Here is a 19,504-nt window from a genome sequence, read left to right as displayed (position 1 = left end):
CATTTAGCATGTTTTCAAGGTTCACCTGTGTTGTAGCACGGACCAGCACTTCATTCCTTTTTATGGCTGAAAAATAATTCCGGTGTATGAATATAGCCCACATAGTTGATCAGTTCATCCTCTGATGGCCACTTGTGTTGTTTCCCTTTTGACTGTTGGAATTGTGCTGCTATGAACATTCAGGTAGCTATTATTATTAATGTCACTGCCCTTGTCTTCCAAGATAACTAGGCCTGAGTGCCCCAGACTGTCCAGAGCACAAAGAAGGGAAAAAGCCGGGAGGGCTGTTTTGTACCAGGTTCATCCCAAAGGGAGGCCCAGGTCACAGAGTTACATAGGATGGGGGATCCATCTCCCCATCAGCAGGGAAGCCCAGTGTGTACGGATATGATTCAGGATATGAAGCAGGAGGGGAAGACTGGGCCAGATTACGGCCGACTTTAGTAGGGGGTGGGTAGGGGTGGTGGCGCCTGGGGAAGACTTCTGTGGGTGAGTTGGGCTTGGGGGCGAGTGGGTGTGGAGGGTGAGGCCGGTGGGAGGCCAGCAAGGAGGCTGAGGAAACCATGGCTGGTGTGTGTGTGGGGGTGGGTGGGGGTTGGTTATTGCCATATCAGTTTGCCTCTGCTCTCTCCCCTTCCCCGTTCCCAGCAGCAACTGGTCAGGCTTGGGACTGGGGTGGGGTGGAAAGAGAGCCAAGGCTGAGGCAGAAGCTCTCCCTGGGCTTGACTTTGAGGTAAAGGCCAAGGTCAAGAAGAGCTGGGGTTTGGTGTTCTGGAGTGGGGACAGGAGGAAGGGATAGCAGAGAGATTCTTCTATTGGAAAGCAATGATGTGGGGGGGTGGGTGACTTGAGAGTGTGTGGCATGTGGGAAGGTTCCTACTATGTGCTCCTACTATGCGCCAGGCACTATTCACAGGAATGAAAGGTGATACCTTTTAGTTGATGATTATACGGTTCCTGGACAGTGATTTCTTTCTTTTCTTTTTTTGGCCGCGCCACGTGGCCTGCGGGATCTTAGTTCCCCGACCAGAGATCGAACCCGTGCCCCTCTGCAGTGGAAGCGCGGAGTCTTAACCACTGGACCGCCAGGGAAGTCCCGAGGCCAGTGATTTCTGATTCCTCGGTGTTGCTGGGAGGCCACTGAGCCCCAGACCCTGGGGGGGCCACGCAGGCTGGAGCCTGGAGGTTTCCACGGCACCCAGGGCTTGGCAATGGCTGATGGTTCAAGGAAGGATTTCCCGATGTCCTGGGATGTCGAATATCCCTGGTCAGAGACGGAGCTGCAGGAAGTTCTGAGGCTGAGAGCCCTGCCAGCCCGCTGAGGTGGCAAAGAACTGGAATGAAGTGGAATAAAAGAAAATAAAGAAACACGCGGGACCCTTGGTGCATGCCCAGGTGTGTGGTGGCAGCTTCATGCTGATGTGGGGCTGAACAGCTGTGGAGTGGTGCTGAGGGGCAGTGACACCAAGCCATTGGCGCCTGGCCAGCCCCCTGGGCACCTGCAGTCCCCCAGCCTCACTGGAGAGAAGCAGGGAGTGTATGGAGGGGGAAGGGAGGGTGTGACCGAGGGCTGTGGGTGAGCTCTCAGGCCCTGGTCAAAAGTTCAAATCAGGGCTTCCCTGGTGGCGCAGTGGTTGAGAATCTGCCTGCCAATGCAGGGGACACGGGTTCGAGCCCTGGTCCCACATGCCGCGGAGCAACTGGGCCCGTGAGCCACAGCTACTGAGCCTGAGCGTCTGGAGTCTGTGCTCCGCAACAAGAGAGGCCACGATAATGAGAGGCCCGCGCACCGCGATGAAGAGTGGCCCTCAGTTGCCGCAACTAGAGAAAGCCCTCGGACAGAAACGAAGACCCAACACAGCCATAAATAAAATAAAATAAAAAAATAAAATAAACATAGAATAAAAAAAAAAAGAGGCCGGTGGAGGTCGTGGGAATTTGAGCTCTCATTTGAAAAAAAAAAAAAAAAAAAAAGAACATTGAAAAAGAAAAAAAAGTTCACACTAACCACAGGTGTGGCTGCTCCCAGCTGGTCCCCACCTCCTGCTCCCCAGCCCGTGGGGGGCAGGTCAGGGCCGGCTGTACCCTTCCTCAGGGCTAGACTGATCCAGAGCTGGGAGCCAGCAGAGAATGAGGGCTGGGTCAGTGGGTGGACCGGGCGGGCGGTAGGACAAAGACCTGGCAGTTGAACTGGGCCCCAAGAAGACCAGGGGTCAGGATCTGTGGGTTGCGTCTACCCCATCCATGCCTGGAGGCACTCCCATAGGAGAAAGGCTGGAGGCGGCTGACGGCCAGGCCCGGAGGGAAGGGTAATATGATCTCTGAGTCACCTGGGGCTGGGGTGAGATGCCACTTATGATCCCTAGACTTTTGGTTTTGCCCCTGGTCTGTCACTGCTGACTCACTGGCTGCCTACCTGGGAGTCCCCTGGTTGGCCTGTTAGTTTCTCTCTCCCTCTTGGTATGTCATGGAAGTAGAGACAGCTTCTCTGTAAGCTGTGTCATCAGGTGTAACCTGCCCAGGCTGCTGGGAGGGAAAAGGTGCTGGGTTCCAGGATCCCCTGGGGTCCGCACTGGGGGGGCAGGCAGGAAGCAAGTAGGGATGACGCCAGCCCCTGGCTCTACCCACTGGAGACAAGGTCTGTCTTGGCCCGGGGGAAGCAGGCTGGTCTGGGGGTCTAGCTGGTCCTGGGTCAAGATGTCCCCCTAATATCCCAAGGCTCCATCCACCCCAGAGCAGGGCAGCCCTCCTGGCTCTCCCCATCCAATTAACCTACCACGATGGCCCAAGTAACAGCTGGCTGGGCCTACCCTTGCTCAAAGCCTGTCCATGGCTCCCCTGGGCACCCCAGTTCTTGAGCTGGGTACTTGAGGCTTTTCCTGATGTGCCCAACTTGCCTTCCAGCCCAGCTCCACCACCTGCCCAGCTCCAGACCCCGCAAGGCCCCCGAAAGGCCCCTAGTCTCTGCCCCTTGCCGCTCCCCTTTTTAGAGAACTCTCTCCTTTCCATAGGCTTCTAAGCTTTTACTCACCTTTCACAGTTCTCCTTCCCTCTCCCTCCTCCAGGAAGCCCGCCTTGGGCCCAGGATGCTGCTGACCCTTTCCTCCAGAGCCCACACAGAGCTGCCTTCTCTGGTCTAGGGAGTTGTCTGTTTAGATCAGGGGGTCTCGAGGGCAGGCACTGGCCCAATTCCCACTGTTCTCATGATTCTCATGGCCCTGGAATGTCACATCAGTTCTCCGAGGCTTAGTTTTCTCATCTCTAGGATGGGACGATGGTGCCCTGCATGGTTTTGTAGTGAGAAAAAATGATTTCTCATAATACTAAGGCACCTAGCCTGCTGTCTGGCCCAGCTCCTGCTGACCAGTGGGAGGAAAGGGCTGGTGGAAGGAGACTTCCCTGGCTGGGGGGTGTGGGCTGGGCAGGACTGATCCCTCCAAAAGATTAGAAGGTCCTCGGGGATCCCCTGGCCTTTAAGTCCTCTTCTTCCTCTGCCTCTGGAAAATGGATGTATCTTACAATCAAGAGACAGGGGCTGCTCTGAAGTGAGGTAGGGGGAGCAGGAGGGAGGGATGGGGGGCTGGGAAGGAGTTCTCCTGTCTCTGGGATGGACCCCTCTGAGAAGCAGGGGAGTGGCTTGTGAATGGTGGACAGCAGCGTGGGAGGGTGAGGATGGCTCCAGTCTTGCATAAATATGGGCTCTTTGAAACTGCCAGGCAGAAGCTGGACTCAGAAGCACTAATTTTATGGAAAGTAATTAAAAACTCACTCAGTCCCATCCTGTCTTTAAGTTTCCCCCCCTTCACAGAGCCCTTCCCCGCTCTGAGCCCCTCTCTCTAACCAAGCCCATTCAGAGCACCCACATCCCCCCACTCAGCTCCTCCCTCTCTCTGAACCCATCTCCATCCCCGCCATCCCTCCATCCCGTTCCCAAAAGTGCCTGGGCCGTGGGGCTGCAGCCAGCAGCGTGGCCTTGCTTTTCCTTGGAGATGCCACCCCACCCCACCTTCTCCCTCCGTGTATGTGGGGTACAGCCTGGGGGCAGCGCCGGCTCAGCCAGGCTGGGTAGCCAGGCCTCCTGTGCAACCAGGCCTGTCATTACCCTGTCCTGGGCCAAGTGGGGAGGGTGGCCACCGGCGTGGGCTGTCAGGCTACAGGCGGGGGGCTACCCACTCAGCCCAGGGCCTCCACTTCTGAGCCCAGGGCCCGTGGCTTTCTAGGGCCTGGGCTGGGCCCGCCGGACCCGCGTCAAGGCGGCGAGAAGAATCTCAGTGGACTGAGTGGGCCTTGATTCGGTGTTTTCACGGAGCCTCCCAGCGCCTCAGAGGGAGATGTTGTTGTCCTCCTTCCCCGGATGAGGAAATTGGTTGAGAGAGTTTAATTCTATTGCCCAGTGTCACAGAATTGGTAGTGACAGAGCTGGGACTCAACCCAGGGAGGGCTGGGGTCATCTCAGATGAGAGCCATAAAAGGGCCACCACATTCTGCCCCAGATTCTGCAAGTCCCAGCCTGGGGCCCAGCCCTCCCAGCCAGGGCTGGGCCTGCCCTAGTGAAATCCCCAGTGTTGCCAGAGCCATCAGGAGGCGGCCAGCGCATACCGGCCCGGGGTCTGGAAGTGACCGCCTGTTTGCTGGAAGCATCCAGGAGATCCTCCTTCTGGGACCATCCAGGGCGATGGCTCTGAAGTGACTCAGAGACACAATCTTTACACTCACAGAGAATTATGACACCCCATTGCAGATTATTTACTAAAATTTAAACAAATTTTTAACTTAATGACATTGTCTCTGGTTAAAAAAGAACAGGATCTTAACTTGTGTCTGTGGGCAGAGAAGTTAGTGAACTCCTGCAAAAATAAATCGTTTTGAACCAACTTCCGGCTAGACTGATTTCTGAGCTGAGAGTGAGGCTTCTTCTTTTTTTTTTTCTTCAGAAAAGCCATTTGGTTTTATACAGATCAAAACGTATGTTTGGTGGGGAAGAATAATTTTAAGTTGACACCTGGCCTTAGAGTTCCCGGTCCCAGCGGAGACGAGTGAAGGGTCCCGGGACCCAGGTCCGCCCAGCCCTCAGAGATTCCTCTGGCCACCTCGGCAGGGGTCTGGTGGACCCGCACAGACCAGAGAAGGACAAAGAAGGCTCAGATGGCAGCAAGGTGCCTCAGAGTTGGATGGGAGACTTTACCTGCCACTTTCCCAGGGACATGCAGGGAGCTGGGCACAAGGCTGTGTGTGTGTGTGTATGTGTGTGTTGTGATCAAAGACTTGGCTGAGCCCCTGGGGCCCTGGGGACCGGGGTCTGAGAAGTCCTAGCTCCCCTTCGGTGCGAGTAGAACCAGAGCTGAGGGCCTGATGCTTTGTGACATGAACTTGGCTCTTTCCTCCTCACGGTCCCAAGCTTTTCAGCTCGCAAAGCATTTTCACATCCTCATTTCACATCTGTCTTAGATCGGGGAAAAGTGCTAATGTCTTCAATTTACAGAGAGAAGTCGAGGCCCAGAGATGGAGCTGGCTTCCCCGAGGTCACGGGGCTGGCGAGAGGGTTATGGGCAGAGATGGGTGAGCTGATCTGGTTGGGGAGAGCGCTGTCCTTGATAAAAACCAGCGTGTAAGATACAATTCTATTGGCGTAAAGTTAGACAGTGTATGTTGGGAGAAAGAAAAAGAAATAAGTGCTAACCCTGCCCTCTCAGCCCCAAAAGCAAAAGTAATGCATGGCAGACACATTAGTAAAGTGTCACAGTGAAAGGTTGTCTAAGCTGTTGGGAGGACCAAGGCCCAGGGAGCCAGAGTGGGTGTAGGAAAATTGTTCCAGCTTTGCCGGTGTTTCTCCCGCAGCAGGTGTGTGGGACCCAGCCACTGTCTCCTGGCATAAATGAAGCCTCAACAAATATTTCTCCAGCTCCACTCATGTGCAGAGGACTCACGGCTCGCCCAGGACTGGCTCCTGTTTCTCTTTCACACCTGAGCACCTCGAGCTCCGAGCTCCGCCTGAGCTCCCTGCAGACCTACCCTGCCCTGGGCCTGCCCTTTGCCTTGGGCCCTCCTGCACCTGTCCTCCCCCTAGCTTTCAGCCCCTCCCCTGCCTCTGAAGTGCTTGGCTGAGCTGGGCAGGGAAGGACAGCTTCTTAGTCACTTCTGTTGGGCCACAGGTGGAAAGTTCTAGGGCCTGTGTGCTCCCCCTCCCCCACTCCTGCATCTCCAAGTGCCAGTCGGCTGTGTCCCAGAACAAGAGCAGGAAGTTGCGGGGGGGTTGGGGGGGGCGTGTAGGGGGTGAGTGAGGGTCTGGCCGTCCGGCCAATTCACTTCTGTAGGCAGAAACCTTACTGAAGGGCTGGAATGACCAGCACACCCCATTCTGGGCAAGCCCCCCGGCCCTCCCTGGGCCTCAGTTTACCCATCTGTGCAAAGGCAGTAAGAGTGCTTGCCCTGCTTACTGATAGGCAGGATGTGATGGGGTCACTGCAGGGAATCGCTTATCGTTCCTCTGGAAGGATAGTATCTCCGTTGCTCAGTCCACAGGCCTGTTTGTGTGCTGTTCTTCAAAGCCTCGTAAGGAGAACGCCAGGGAGGCGTGGTCCTGGCAGAAACTATCCCTGTTTGTGTTGGTGTGCGTGCCTGGGGGTGAGGGGGAGTGGGGGAGGGCAGCTGGGACCCGGGATGGTGCCTCCTGCCTTATTGAGCACCTAGTCCATGTCAACCCCTGCGCTGAGCTCTGAGGCTGAACACCTATCCTTCAGGAGCCCCCAGCCTCGTAGGGGAGACCGAAGTGTTTACAGTCAGCCACGGTACAAAGACCTCAGTTTCCCCATCGCGCTAGATTATCCCTGCCAGCCCTATGGTTCCACAGGCTGTCAGCACGCTTTAAATAGCTCACAGAAGGCTTCTACCCAAATCACGCACGCAGGATAGCTCTCTTTCTCGGGAAGCTCAGGGACCACTGAAAGGGTCAGATTAGACACCCAGCTGCCCCAGGGCACCAGGCACGGGGCTGGACAATGCTGGGGGCTCAGGGACTCATTGGAGCCCTGGCGCCTGGGATGAGCTCCCCAGCACGTGGGGAAGAAAGGGGGTGGGGTTCCCTAGATCCAGCCAGGATGAGCCTGGCCATTCTCTCTCCCCGCCACAATGACTCCTTCCCTTAGGTTCCCAAAGCCCCCTGCCCTGAATCAGGCCCTTCCTGATCCTCGCCCTCTGCCTGGCTTTCACCTCCATCCTGTTTCCAGAGACCCCTTTCTCAGCCTGGCATCCAATGCCCTTGCTGGTCTCACAGCCTCTGTGCACAGCCCAGGGCTCCGTGATGCCTGAGGCAGAGATTTCTGGCTCTTTTCCTCTGGCCCCTCCCCCACTACCCCGTCTCTGGTCAGACTGGATTCCTCTGAATCTGTTCTGGTTCCCAGAACTAGCTGCATTTCCCCACCTTGGGCACCTTGGCCCTCGCTGTTCCCTCTCCCTGAAGTTCTCCTTCACCTAGTCCTGCTGCCTTGCCCAACTCCAGAGGGCCCCGTCCATGGTGATTTCTGTCATCAGTGCCCTCTGCAGCACAACCCAAGAATTCAGTGCCTGCTGGAGTTATGCCAGGCAACTCCTCCTCCCTGTCAGGCCCCCTCCCAGGCACCACCCCCTACACCCCAGCTGAGTTTTACCTCCCCTTCCAAGTCTCATGGGACTTTGCTCCCATTCTGGCTTTACCGGAGGACCGTTCTGTGTATCTTCACTAAGTAAACACCTGTTTGCTGGACTGATGTCCCCAGGGTCTGGCCCATGGTTTTCTCTTGGTGACCTCCCCGACCTAATTCTGGCCAAGCCGGCTTAGCCCCAGCAGAAACTGGCTGAAACTTCTGAGGTGGGGGGCAGGCTTCCTTCTCTCTTTGGCCAAAAGGGCATCACCTCCAAGACCCCTCCTGCAGCAGGGCTGGGAAGCCAGGTGATGGTGGTGAGAGATGGGGAGGGCACGTGATGGACCCAGGAGTCCGGGCCCCCCAGCTCCTTGGTCCTTAAAACTGGACTACATCAGGCCAATGTCCAGACGCGGTGGATGCATGGATGGCGAGACTCTTAATTGTAATTATCAGGCCAGTGATGCAGCTGCTGAGGACGCTGACGACTGTAATCATGGTGGGGCTGCTCTGTGACGTTCCCAGGACTCTATCCTCAGACCCTCTCCCTGAAGGTCGCCACCTTCCATCCAACCACCCAAGCCTGGAATGAGGGAGCCCTGGGGTGTGGGGACCCTGGTCTTCAGGCCCCAAACCTGGCTGGGCCTGGCTCCCCCCTCCGGCCCCCCAGGTAGGTCCAGGTGTTTATAGGCTGTGACTCAGTGTCTATCTCCCGGATGACCTCAGCATGGGTCTGGGGGCAGGGGGAAAGAGCAGTTTCCTCTGAGACTGGCTCTCCAGGGTGGTGACTCAGGGGCCAAGGGCTGGGGCCTGAAAGTTCCTTTGTTGGCAGGCTCAGGAATCTAGAGAAACTGGTCAGGGGGCGGCTCCAGGGACTGAAACCCCTCCCTCGGCCCCCGCCCCTCCTGCGGAGCCATATAACTGCTCCAGTCTTTAGCCTGAGAGCTTGCGGCAGCTGTTGGCAGGAAGGAACTGGTTCTGTTACACTCTTACGCTCGCTGGGTTTGTGCCGCTGACTCTCAGGAGAGACACCCAGAGCTGCTCCAACTGGCTTTGCCTCTGGACTTGCTGTGAAAGACCTCCCTGCGAACGCTGAGTGTTCATCCTCGGCACTTGGACTCCTACAGCATCCAGGGCCGGATCCCCACAGGCTTCCAGGTCCTAGACCCCAGCAGACGCTAAGCTATGGCTTCCATGGGGCTGCAGGTGATGGGTATCGCTCTGGCCGTGCTGGGCTGGCTGGGCGCCATACTGAGCTGCGCGCTGCCCATGTGGCGCGTGACGGCCTTCATCGGCAGCAACATCGTCACGTCCCAGACCATCTGGGAGGGCCTGTGGATGAACTGCGTGGTGCAGAGCACGGGCCAGATGCAGTGCAAGGTGTACGACTCGCTGCTGGCGCTGCCGCAGGACCTGCAGGCGGCCCGCGCCCTCATCGTCGTCTGCATCATCTTGGCCGTGCTCGGTGTGCTGCTCTCGGTGGTGGGCGGCAAGTGCACCAACTGCGTGGAGGATGAGAGCGCCAAGGCCAAGACCATGATCGTGGCCGGCGTGGTGTTCCTGCTGGCCGGCTTGCTGGTGATGGTGCCCGTGTCCTGGACGGCCCACAATATCATCCGCGACTTTTATAACCCACTGGTGGCCTCGGGCCAGAAGCGGGAGATGGGTGCCTCGCTCTACATTGGCTGGGCCGCCTCTGGCCTGCTGATGCTCGGTGGGGCCTTGCTTTGCTGCAACTGCCCGCCCCGTACCGACAAGCCCTACTCGGCCAGGTACTCTGCCGCCCGCTCCGCCCCAGCCAGCAACTACGTGTAAGGCGCTACCGTTGACTCTTTTCCTTTGTTTCTCCCTGGACTGAGCTTACTGTGACCCCAGGATGGCCCTGCCAAGCAGGGACTGAGCCAGGCCGTTGGCCAGCAGCCCTCAGCCCCTTCTGGCCCTCTTGGACATTTTCTCAAGGTCACCTCCAGCACTAGCAAGGATGGATGGAAAGAGACTCCTGTACCACCCTCCTCGGAATGGCTGAGGATACAGGGGGCTGGCTCCTGCTGGCCCGGACGGCTCAGCCCTGACTTTGCTTGGGCTCTGCCTCTGAGTGGGTGCTCAGCGGACCATGGGACCACGTCCGTGCTGACCGCTGTCCCCTTCTTTGATCCTCCCCACTCCCTCTGCCAGCATCCGCTGGGTGGGTCAGCGAGCACTGGGGCTGTGCCTTGCCCATGGAAACCTGTGGCCACGAGAACGGCTGCCTTGCTCACCCACCTGCCCTTGGAGCATAGTTGCCGAGCAAAGAGTGGACGGACAGGTTTAGAGGGGAGGGGCGGAGGTGCTACGAACTGGTTTGGGTAGTGGCGGGGGAGGGGGCTATGGAGGCGGCCCAGGCTGCCCACACCCCTTCCCGCCCCTGCCCTGCGGCCTCCGAAGAAGGACCCCGGGCCCCTTGAGACTGGCTACCTCTGGATCCTCACCCCTGCCAAGGTCATTGGAGAGGCTGGAGAGACAGGGGGAATGCTCTTTCACTGGCCCTAACCCCAGGAAGTCCTGGGGCTTTCCCCTGCCTGCTACGAGGTTTCTGTTTTGTAATTTAAACTATTTGTCACAGTGATTGCTATTATTTTCTACAATAAACGGGACCTGTGCACAGGAAGACTGTATCGTTTCTGATTTCAGCTGTGGAGGTGAAGGGGAGGGCAGGGTTGGAAGCCTGGGCAGGGGGGTGGTGAGGGGCAGGACCGCCGTGTGGTGGCCAGGACCAGAAGACTTACAAAACTGGTTTTGGGGAATTGTGAGACATCGAAACTGGCCCCGACCTTTGGAGTCACCTTGCTCAAGCCCTCCATTTGTCAGAGCGTAAAGCCCAGGACCTTAGGGAAGTGCTGGGGACTCTAGGAGGGAGGACAGATGAGAACAGCCAGCCCTGGGGGATGAGCCACCTGCCCTCCCCTCCTTTTGTTCCAGCTTTGTCTGGGCCTCCAGGCTGGTCTGCTCACCCCCCGGGTCCCTTCTCCCAGCCTTTGCTCAGGCTGTCTCTGCCCTCAGCCTGGAATGTCCTTTTCCCTTTCTCCACCCTTCTGAATTCTAGTCCCGAAGGCTCAGCTCTGCGCCTCCTCCTCCATGAAGCCCTCCCCTGGCTCCTGTTTGCAGGCGTTATCATCAGCCCTGTTCCCATCCCCACCTGGTGCTGGTGCTGACAGTCACCGAGGCCTTTTCACCTGCCCAGCTCTGGGGCAGCCTCCAAGCTACGCCCTGAGCTCCTCAGCTCTGCATTCTGATCCCTTTAGAGATGAGGAAACCGAATCCTGGACACGTGAGAGTGTTTGGCCAAGGCCCAGATGCGTGAGCACGGGTTCCTGGTCTGTGAGTTAGAGGGAGAGGGCCCTCCACCCCGGGAGGGGTCAGAGTCATATCTGTGGCCCTATCGTGCCTGGCACAGGGACAGCCAGCGATGGGGTCCCTCTCTGTCCTGTTTCTTCTCTTCTGTCCTCCATAGGGACAGATGTCACTCTTTGCAGGGGTGAGAAAACCACCGAGCCAGAGTTCTGCTGCCGCTTCTGGGACTCATTTAATAGGCATAGCTCTCCTGAGGGGCAGGGTTGGTGCAGCGGCCTCGTTTTACAGGCAAAGCAGAGGAGGCCCAGCGATGAGCCTGGCCGAGGCCTCATGGAGGGTCGGAGGCCAGCTGGGGGCTAGGCACCGGGCCTCACTCCCTCGGCCTGGGCTGCCTCCTGCTTTCGGTACAGGTAGACGATGCCGGAGATGAAGCCGTCGCTGTCAGAGGCGCCAGGCCCCAGCTCGAGCTCGGAGGTGGCCAGTTCCCACTGGTCCACAGGCCAGGCCACCAGGCGTTCCCAAGCCCTGGCCTGCTCCAGCCTGGCCAGGGTGGCCTCCAGCGCCTCTTTGTAACGCAGGTTGGATGGGTTGGTCCTGGTGGTCAGACACAGCAGCCCACCTGGGGAGGGGTGGGGAAGGAGCAGGTGAGTGGGGGAGGGGCAGGAGCCAGGGACAGGAAGGTTGTCCCCTTCCTTCTCACATCCTCAAGGGAGGAAGTTCTCCCAGCTTTGTCCCCGGGCCAGCCTTTCCCATCTCCAAGCCCCTGGTGCTCACTGATCCCTCCCCCAGGAATACCCTCTGCTTCCTCAGCTTAACGGCCTCCTACACACCTTTCAAGGCCCGAGTGTCCTTTATGCTGGGAATTTTTGGCTGAATCCCCTTGACAGAGGGGGCTCCCTTCTCACTGTTCACCCAGCCCCTCTGCTGGAGGATACAGCTGTGTCTGAATGCTTATGGGCTTTGGACCTTGGGCAACTCCCTTCACCTCTTGGAGCCTCAGTTTCCCAGCTTGCTGGGATGTTACCCTGTCTCACAGGAAGGCCAGCACAGTCAGCAAGCACTGGCTGAAAGAATGAATGAATGACCTTGTCACTCCAGGTCTTCTCCAGGCACCTACTGTATGCCCAGTGCGGGCTCAGATATACTCAGGAGAGAGGAGTCTGGAAGGCCTCCTGGAGGAGGAGGTAAGGAGAAGCAGGGTGCTACTGGCGGAGAGGGGCTTCGTGAGAGGAAAGGCTCTGAAGCAAGGGAGGCTGTGACATGTGGGCAGGCAGTCTGGCCGGCTGAGGGGACTGGCAAGCACAGGCTGGGCGAGGAGGTCTGGTCCTTACTGGTTCAGGTGATGGGAGTTTCCTGTCCTCCTGAGCCTGATCACTACCTCTCTCTCTGACGCTACCAATGTCCCTGCATCTGTCAGACTCTGTGGTTCCCTGAGGATGAGGCCTGCCTAGACCTGCCTTGACTTAGCCAAGGCCCCTGCTGAGCCCAGCAGGGGTGAAGGGGCAGGGAGCAGATGCAATCTTGCTGTGATGGGGCACCTTCGGGGCTTCCAGATCCTGTCCTGCAGCCAGGTCTGAGCCTCATGATCCGCACACTCTACCACTCTCCTTTCTGCCTGGGACTTCGCTTAGGCTGTGTTCCTGCGTGGACTGCCCCTCACTCCCCATCCCAGCTGTCCCAAATGCCTCTCTTTTCTGAATTCGCAGGGCATTGAGCACCCACAGCCCTGTGGGCCCACCTCGGGCTTGGTCTTTTTCCCCTGGCCCCTTCCCGGGGCATGTGGGTTGGGTGTGTACCTTCTCCCCAGGGCAGAAGCAAGGCACACAGTAGCAGCACAGTAAACACAACCCTCACCTGCACATCAGCCCCACTTGTGGAGTTTATAGAAAAGCACTCACATCTATCATCTCACCTGAGCAGCCCCATTTCACAGATGAGGAAACTGAGGTCACGAAAGAGACTCCCCCTAAGTTAGTGGGGAAGCTGGAAGATGAGGGAACTAAACGGATCCCCTACTATGTGCCAGGACTGAAACACAGGCCTTACAGACACTACTTGACCCAGTTCTCACTGCAATCCTGTGGGGAAGGGACTGTGCCACTCTGCTTATTGATGAGGAAATAGAGGCTGGAGAGGAGAGTGGAGTTGTTTCCGGTTTCCCAGTGGATAAGAGGCAGGCTGGCAACCTGCCTGCCCTGCCTGTTTGCCTGGGCCCGTTGATGGTGGCAGCTGAGGCCGAGCCTGTGCCGGCAGCTGTGACTGCGATGCTAGGCTGTGTGACCCTGGGCATAACCCTACTCTCGCTTGGCCTGAGGCTTTCTGAGGCTTGTGTCTGTGGGTGTGGAGAAGGGAAGGTGCCTGTGTGTGGTTGGATGGGCTGCTTCTCACCTGGCTTGGTAACTCGCAGGAGCTCGGGTACGGCACTGCAGGGCACATGGCCGTCACTGAGGGCGCCCACCGTCAGCACCGCGTCATAGGTCCCTGTGTGGAGGTGCGGATGTGGTGTGGTGGTTTGTCTTCAGTGTGGCCTCAGACCACCCTGGAGGATGGTGTGCATGATGGGGCCTGGGGAGGGACCAGGCCTGCCACTGGTGTCTGTGGGACCCAGATCCCGTGGGGGATATGGCAGATGTGGCCCAGTCCTGGACTGAGGTCAGATCATGGGACGGAAGTTTCAGAGGAAGTGTCTCAGTGAGGGATTGGGGGGCTCGAAAAGAGAATAGGACTCAGTGTGGGAGGGGGCTTGTGGAGGGCTAGGCAAGGGGGATGGAGTCTTGGCAAAAGAAAGGGGCTCCATCAAGTGGGCTTGGTCAGAGGGTGTGCCTTGGGGTGCTGAAGGGGGAGGGGGAGTACCTTCAGAGCTGGGTAGAGGCTCCTGACCCAGGGTGCAGAGGCTGAGGTGCTGGTAGAGGCCACGGGCCCGGGCCTGTTCCAGCATTCCTGGGCTCCCATCCACCCCATGCAGCTGGAGGAAGCCCCGAGCCTGCAGCTGGGGTTGGGGGACCCAGTCACAATTCATACCTGCCACCTCCCAGTTAGGTCCCTGCACCTCGGGGAGGACAGTGGTCCCCGCAGTGGATGTAGCCCAAGTGTTTGGAACCAGTGAGTCTGAGCAGGGAGGCGGGGATCTGGGGCCTGGGGTAGTAGGAATTTTGAGCAAGTGGGGGCTGAAGGGAGGGCAGGGGATCTAGGGTGGTCTCACCTCTGCAGCCACTAGGCCAGTACCACAGGCCACGTCCAGGATCAGGGCAGCGTGGGGTGGACCTGGAAGGGCTTGGGTGAGGCAGTCCACTGCGAGCCGGGGAGCGCGGTACTGCAGGGCGGCCACGTCCTGGGGACAGAGTGCTGCACCAACTGCCACCCCGTGCCCCAGTGTTTGGGGGACCTCCTTTTGGGTGGTCTAGGAGTCAGCCCAGCCAAGCTGTGTGTGTTGGGGGCCCAGGGCCTGCTGGGACTACAGTGAGGGGAGAACCAGGTATAAGGTGCTTTCCTCTGTCAAGGGGCGGACTGGAGAGTAGCCCTCAGCCCACTGCTGGGGTCTTTTCTGTGGGCCTTGGCATGGCTCTCTGCTTAGTTCATAGTGACCCCTCAGTGGCACCTCTGCCTGGACTGCAGTCCCAGGGTGGGGACGTCTTGGCCCCTGATCTCTAGGGTCTGCCAATCTGGAAGATGGGGCTGGTGAGAGGGCAGGGCCACTGTGGATGCGCTGAAGAGGAGCCAGTCCCAGAAGAGACAGGACTTCAGGGCTGCACCCAGGTCTTCCTTCCCTCTCACATTCGTTGCCCTGGGATGATGCAAGGCTCACTATTCCGGCTTTTCAGACACGAAAACTGAGGCCGGGCGAGCAGATGGAAGCAGAGGTGAGGACCCGACCGGTCTACCTGGTCATAGTCCGGAGCCCATTGGTCATAGAAGTGAAGCTTGTGGGCCAGGTCGGTGATGCCATGCGAAGCCGCCACTCGCGCCCGCACCTCGGGCAGGCTCCGGCCCTCTTCCAGAGCCATCCTCCTGTGGGACACGGCTTCCATGTCCTGAGGCCCACCTCAGTCTCACCTCCCTCCCACCCATCATGCCCAGCAGAGGAGGCTGTCAGGACACCGGCACAATGCAATCCCATTTCACTGGGGGTGGGGGTGGGAACACTGAGCGCAGGGAGGGCGAGGCTGGACACCTGGGAGCTCAGGGCTGCTGGAAGGGGTGTTCCCCGCGGCGGGAGGGAGGACCTGCCCCCACCTCCTTGTCGGCCACAGCGAGCGGGATTCCAGGGCGGAAGGGCCCTTTAGGCGGCAGGGGTTCAGAACTCACCACAAATCTGACCCTCCGGGGGCGTGGGTGGGCGCTGGAACTCGGGGAAGGTCCTGTAGGCGAGCCTGGCCGCGACCCCACCTCCCTCGATGATTGGTTTTCTGCTAAGAGAAAATGCCCAATCAGAGGAAAGCGCTGGCAACTCGCCCCCCTCCACCACCAGCCAATGAGCTCAAAGTTCTTGGCCCGCCTTCAGTCCGGGAAGATCCCAGAATCTTGTGAGAAGTTTGGAAGGTATCTCGGTTGAGTAATGTTCTCTGTGCCCTCCCGACTCCTGACGTCCTTTATGCTTCTCCAAAGCATGAGCTTTTAGGCAGTAGGAGCCTCAGAATTCTTGCAGGCCAAAGAGGGACCTAGGATCAGCCTTCATTTTTAGAACAGTCACCAAGATCCATGCAAGGCTGTCCAGTAGAAGTGTCTTTGGTGATGGAAATGTTTTATAAATACACGCTGTTCAAGTGGCTGTTGAGCACTTGATATGTGTCTAGTGCTGCTGAAAACAAACACTATAGGTTGGGACCTGAAGCCAGTCGCACTTCAGATGGGACTTGAACCCACAATCTCTGGCTTAGGAGGGGACTTGAACCCACAATCTCCCTGGTGAAATCGCATACCTGGTCTCAGGACTTAATGAAGCTCAGGTTCTTTATGTGTTGTTGCGGAAGGAATTCAGCAAGAGGCAAAGTGATAGGTAAAAAGTAGATTTATTGAGTGATACTCCATAGACAGAGTGTGGACCATCTCAGAAAGCGACAGGTTGCCCTGAAATATGGGGAGGTTAGTTTTTATGGGCTGGATAATTTCATATGCTAATGAGTGTGGGGGGGGAATAGTCTAACTATCTTGGAGAAGGGGTGGGGATTTAATGGTTGTGCCCTGCCCCCTTCCTTCCTGTCTCAGCACTGAGGAATGAATTTTAAAATTTATTTAAATAAGTTAAACAGAGGCCACTGTGGCTAGTGGCCTCTGAGTTAGACAGCGCAGGGAGCCTTGCTACTCAAAGTATGGTCCACAGACTTGCAGCACCTGCGTCAGCATCATTAGCTTGGGTTGCTCCAGGGGAGGACCTTAGGGGAAATGCAATTGTTAGAAATGCAAACTTGTTAGAAATGCAAATTCTTGAGTCTTATCCCAGGCCTATCGAATCTGAATCTGATTGTGGGGGGATGGGGTGGTAGTAGGGCCCAGGGATCTGCTTTTTAACAAACTCTCCGGGTGATTTCTATGCAGCTGAATTTTCAGAAGCACTAGCCTAGAGAACCCTTGTAGGGGATTGAAGTGTGGGCAGGCAGTTTGGGAGACTGTTGCAGTTAGCCAGGCAGGAGGTTGATGTCCAGGGTTGATGGTGCCATTCATAGTGGGGGAACCCAGGAAGAGGAGTAGGTTTGGGGTAAAGAGGATACTAACAGTTTGGGAATGTTGAGTTTGAGATGTGGACTTGAAGATGTCTACTTGATGCCAGAGTCTTGAGCTCAGGAGAGAAGCCAGGCTGGAGACAGATTCAAGGTCATGAGGACAACCTGTGGTGATTGAAGCATTTGGCACAGGTGAGATTGCTCAGAGAAGAGAAAGGGGAGGGGAGAGGCCTCAGGATCCAGCTTGAGGACCTCCAACGCTTCAGTGTGGCAGAGTGTAAGCAGATCGGTTAGGGGGTCCCCAGAGAACGAGAACCAGGAATGGTTTTCTTGACAGAAGAGAAGCCATTTTGGCCTAAGCCATTTTGTGATCTAAGCCTGGCCACAATGCTTGCCCTTGAACAGGTCTCAGTAACCAGTGATCTTAAAGGAACAAAGGAATGCAGGAACAGAGAAAAGGCAGTCAGACAATAGTGCAGTGATAAAGCCGAGTCCTAGTTCATCCTCAAAGGATATACATAATAATATATCTTTGAGTTCTGTGGGAACTAAGGCCCCCACCCAGGTGGAGGACAGGATGATGTTGATCCTCCTGACTTCAATCAACTAAAGCTTGGACTTTGTGGGCCTTTGCTCCAAGTCTATGCTGAATTCTCCTCTGCTCAGGCCCCTTCATGAATATGCACATACCGTTAGCTTAAAACTTCCCCAATTTTGCCGTTCAGGGAGACGCTGCTTTGGGAAAGATCCCGGGTGTCCTCCTTACTTGCTGCAGGTAATGAATCCTTCCTTCTTCCTATCTTTGGCTTGGTTGTGTCTTTTGTCTCAACACCCACCAAGAGGCGAACCCAGTTTTCAGGTAACAAGAGGAGCATCTAGCAGTGTTGAAGAAAACCCCGAGAAAGTAAGGATGCCAAGAACAGAGTGTTTCAAAAAGATGGGGGGGAAAAAAAAAAAGAAAAAGGACTTTCCTGGTGGTCCAGTGGTTAAGACTCGGCGCTCCCAATGCAGGGAGCACAGGTTCGATCCCTGGTCAACGAACTAAGATCCCACATGCCACATGGTGTTGTCAAAAAAAAAAAAAAAAAAAAATCTGCAAAACAAAAAGATGGGGGATGGCCAACATTGCCCAATGTGCTGGTAGGTGGTGTAAAATGAGGCTGAAGAATTGAGCACTGGATGTAGGGACATGGAGACCTTTGGTGGCTGAGGTAGACCCTGATAGTGCACACTAGTTGCCAAGTTTGCCTCTTCTCCCTGAGTTAGACTACACATCCCAGCTTCCCTTACCTGTAGGTGTGGCCGAGTGGCCGAATTCAGGCCAATAGACTGTGGGTGGTGGCAAAGTGCTCCATTTACAGACCTGGACCATAAACACCTTCTATAAGATCCTCTATGGAGTGGGCTCCAAGGATCTTGTTGTTTATCCATTCTATATATAATAGTTTACATCTGCAAATCCCAAACTCCCAACCCATTCCTCCCCTCCCCCCCTCCGCCTTGGCAACCACAAGTCTGTTCTCTATGTCTGTGAGTCTGTTTCTGTTTTGTAGATAAGTTCATTTGTGTCATATTTTAGATTCCACATATAAGTGATGTCATATGGTATTTGTCTTTCCCTTAATGAAGCAGGAGGGAAGGGGGCAGGGCACAACCTTTAAAAGAATGACATAGCCATTGAGGACATGACACAAACTGGTTAGAAGGAACTAGGTTCAAGATGGCAGAAGATTTGACTACCAGTAGAACTTGAGCCTCACTATATACTCATTGTAATTCATTAGCATATGCTAAATGACACATCCACAGGCACCATGACAGTTCTGAGGCCAACCATAAAAGGCCAAAAGTGAGCGGGGCCCAATTCCTGGAAATCTCCGCCCCTTCTCCAAAATAGTTGGAATAATCCTCCCACTCATTAGCCCGTGAAATTGCCCATCCCATAAAAACTAGGCACCCCTTATTTCGGGGCTCTAGCCTTCTGAGAGGGCCCCCACTCTGTCTATGGAGTGTGTTTCTCTCTAAATAAACCTACTTCTTACCTATCACTTTGTCTCTCACTGAATTCTTTCTGCGATGAGACATCAAGAACCTGAGCTTCATTAAGTCCTGAAACCAGGTGTGTGATCTCAGTTAGAAGACAGTGGGTTCTGGCTGGGTTAGACTCCCAGCCCATGGGTTCAAGTTCCAATCTGGGTTTAGGCTGGGTTTTGAGTCCCGGCACGTGGGTTCAAGTCCCAATCCGAGATGCACAGTTTCATTGACTCAGAAAGAAATTTGACCTTCCCCCTAACTGCCTGTCATTTAGATAGAGGGACTGTTCCTGGAATAGAGCTATCACCAGAGGTATCTGCAAAGAATGTGGGCGAGGTGTGGTGGGAGGAAATTCTAGGAGAGGTCTAGAGATCAAAGTCCGCTCTGTATCCCATTGTCTCTGCTTGGTTCAGCGGAACATTTGTTTACCAAACATTTACTTTTCTATCTGTGTCAACTGCCTTTCTGAAATTCCAACCCCCCACCCTAACATCCTCCTTTGTCTTTAGCTGAAGGTGATATTTAAGGTGAGTGTTTCTGCCATTTTAGCAAGTTAATCAGTTTTCCTGGGTCTCTTCCATGCATACATGTTATTACACTTTGTTTGGTTTTCTCCTGTTAATCTGTCTCATGTCAATTTAATTCTTAGGTCAGCCAGGAGAACCTAGAAGGGTAGAGGAAAATTTCTTCCTCCCCTGAAACCGAATCCCCCTGAAACCGAGCTCCCCCGCCAAGTTTATGATTAACCTCTATCCAAAACGTTATTCTCTTTCTTGTCCTGCACCTGTTCCCCTCAGGATTGAGGAGTATCAAAGAAAAGGGGGGAATGAAACCCTCCCGAGTACAAAAGCCTCTCTGTGT

General features: G+C 55.9%; 2 protein-coding genes across 2 annotated transcripts; one reads left to right on the top strand and one right to left on the bottom strand.

The window, feature by feature from the left end:
* Positions 1-8,579: 8,579 nt before the first annotated feature.
* Positions 8,580-9,943, top strand: CLDN4 (claudin 4). Its single transcript, XM_068566107.1, has one exon. The coding sequence runs from the start codon at positions 8,805-8,807 to the stop codon at positions 9,432-9,434; it is 630 nt and encodes a 209-aa protein (XP_068422208.1). The 5' UTR covers positions 8,580-8,804; the 3' UTR covers positions 9,435-9,943.
* A 1,226-nt stretch (positions 9,944-11,169) lies between these two features.
* Positions 11,170-15,330, bottom strand: METTL27 (methyltransferase like 27). Its single transcript, XM_068523797.1, is given in 7 exon segments — positions 11,170-11,446; positions 11,448-11,568; positions 13,338-13,430; positions 13,803-13,938; positions 14,152-14,280; positions 14,831-14,957; positions 15,255-15,330. Coding segments are annotated over 6 exon segments (729 nt in total). The 5' UTR covers positions 14,954-14,957; positions 15,255-15,330; the 3' UTR covers positions 11,170-11,319.
* Between the last annotated feature and the right edge of the window lie 4,174 nt (positions 15,331-19,504).

This window comes from Eschrichtius robustus, chromosome 16 (genome assembly GCF_028021215.1).
Source record: "Eschrichtius robustus isolate mEscRob2 chromosome 16, mEscRob2.pri, whole genome shotgun sequence".
Lineage (NCBI taxonomy): Eukaryota > Metazoa > Chordata > Mammalia > Artiodactyla > Eschrichtiidae > Eschrichtius > Eschrichtius robustus.
Note: the sequence above shows the minus strand (reverse complement) of the source record. Positions and strands in the feature narration are given on the sequence as shown.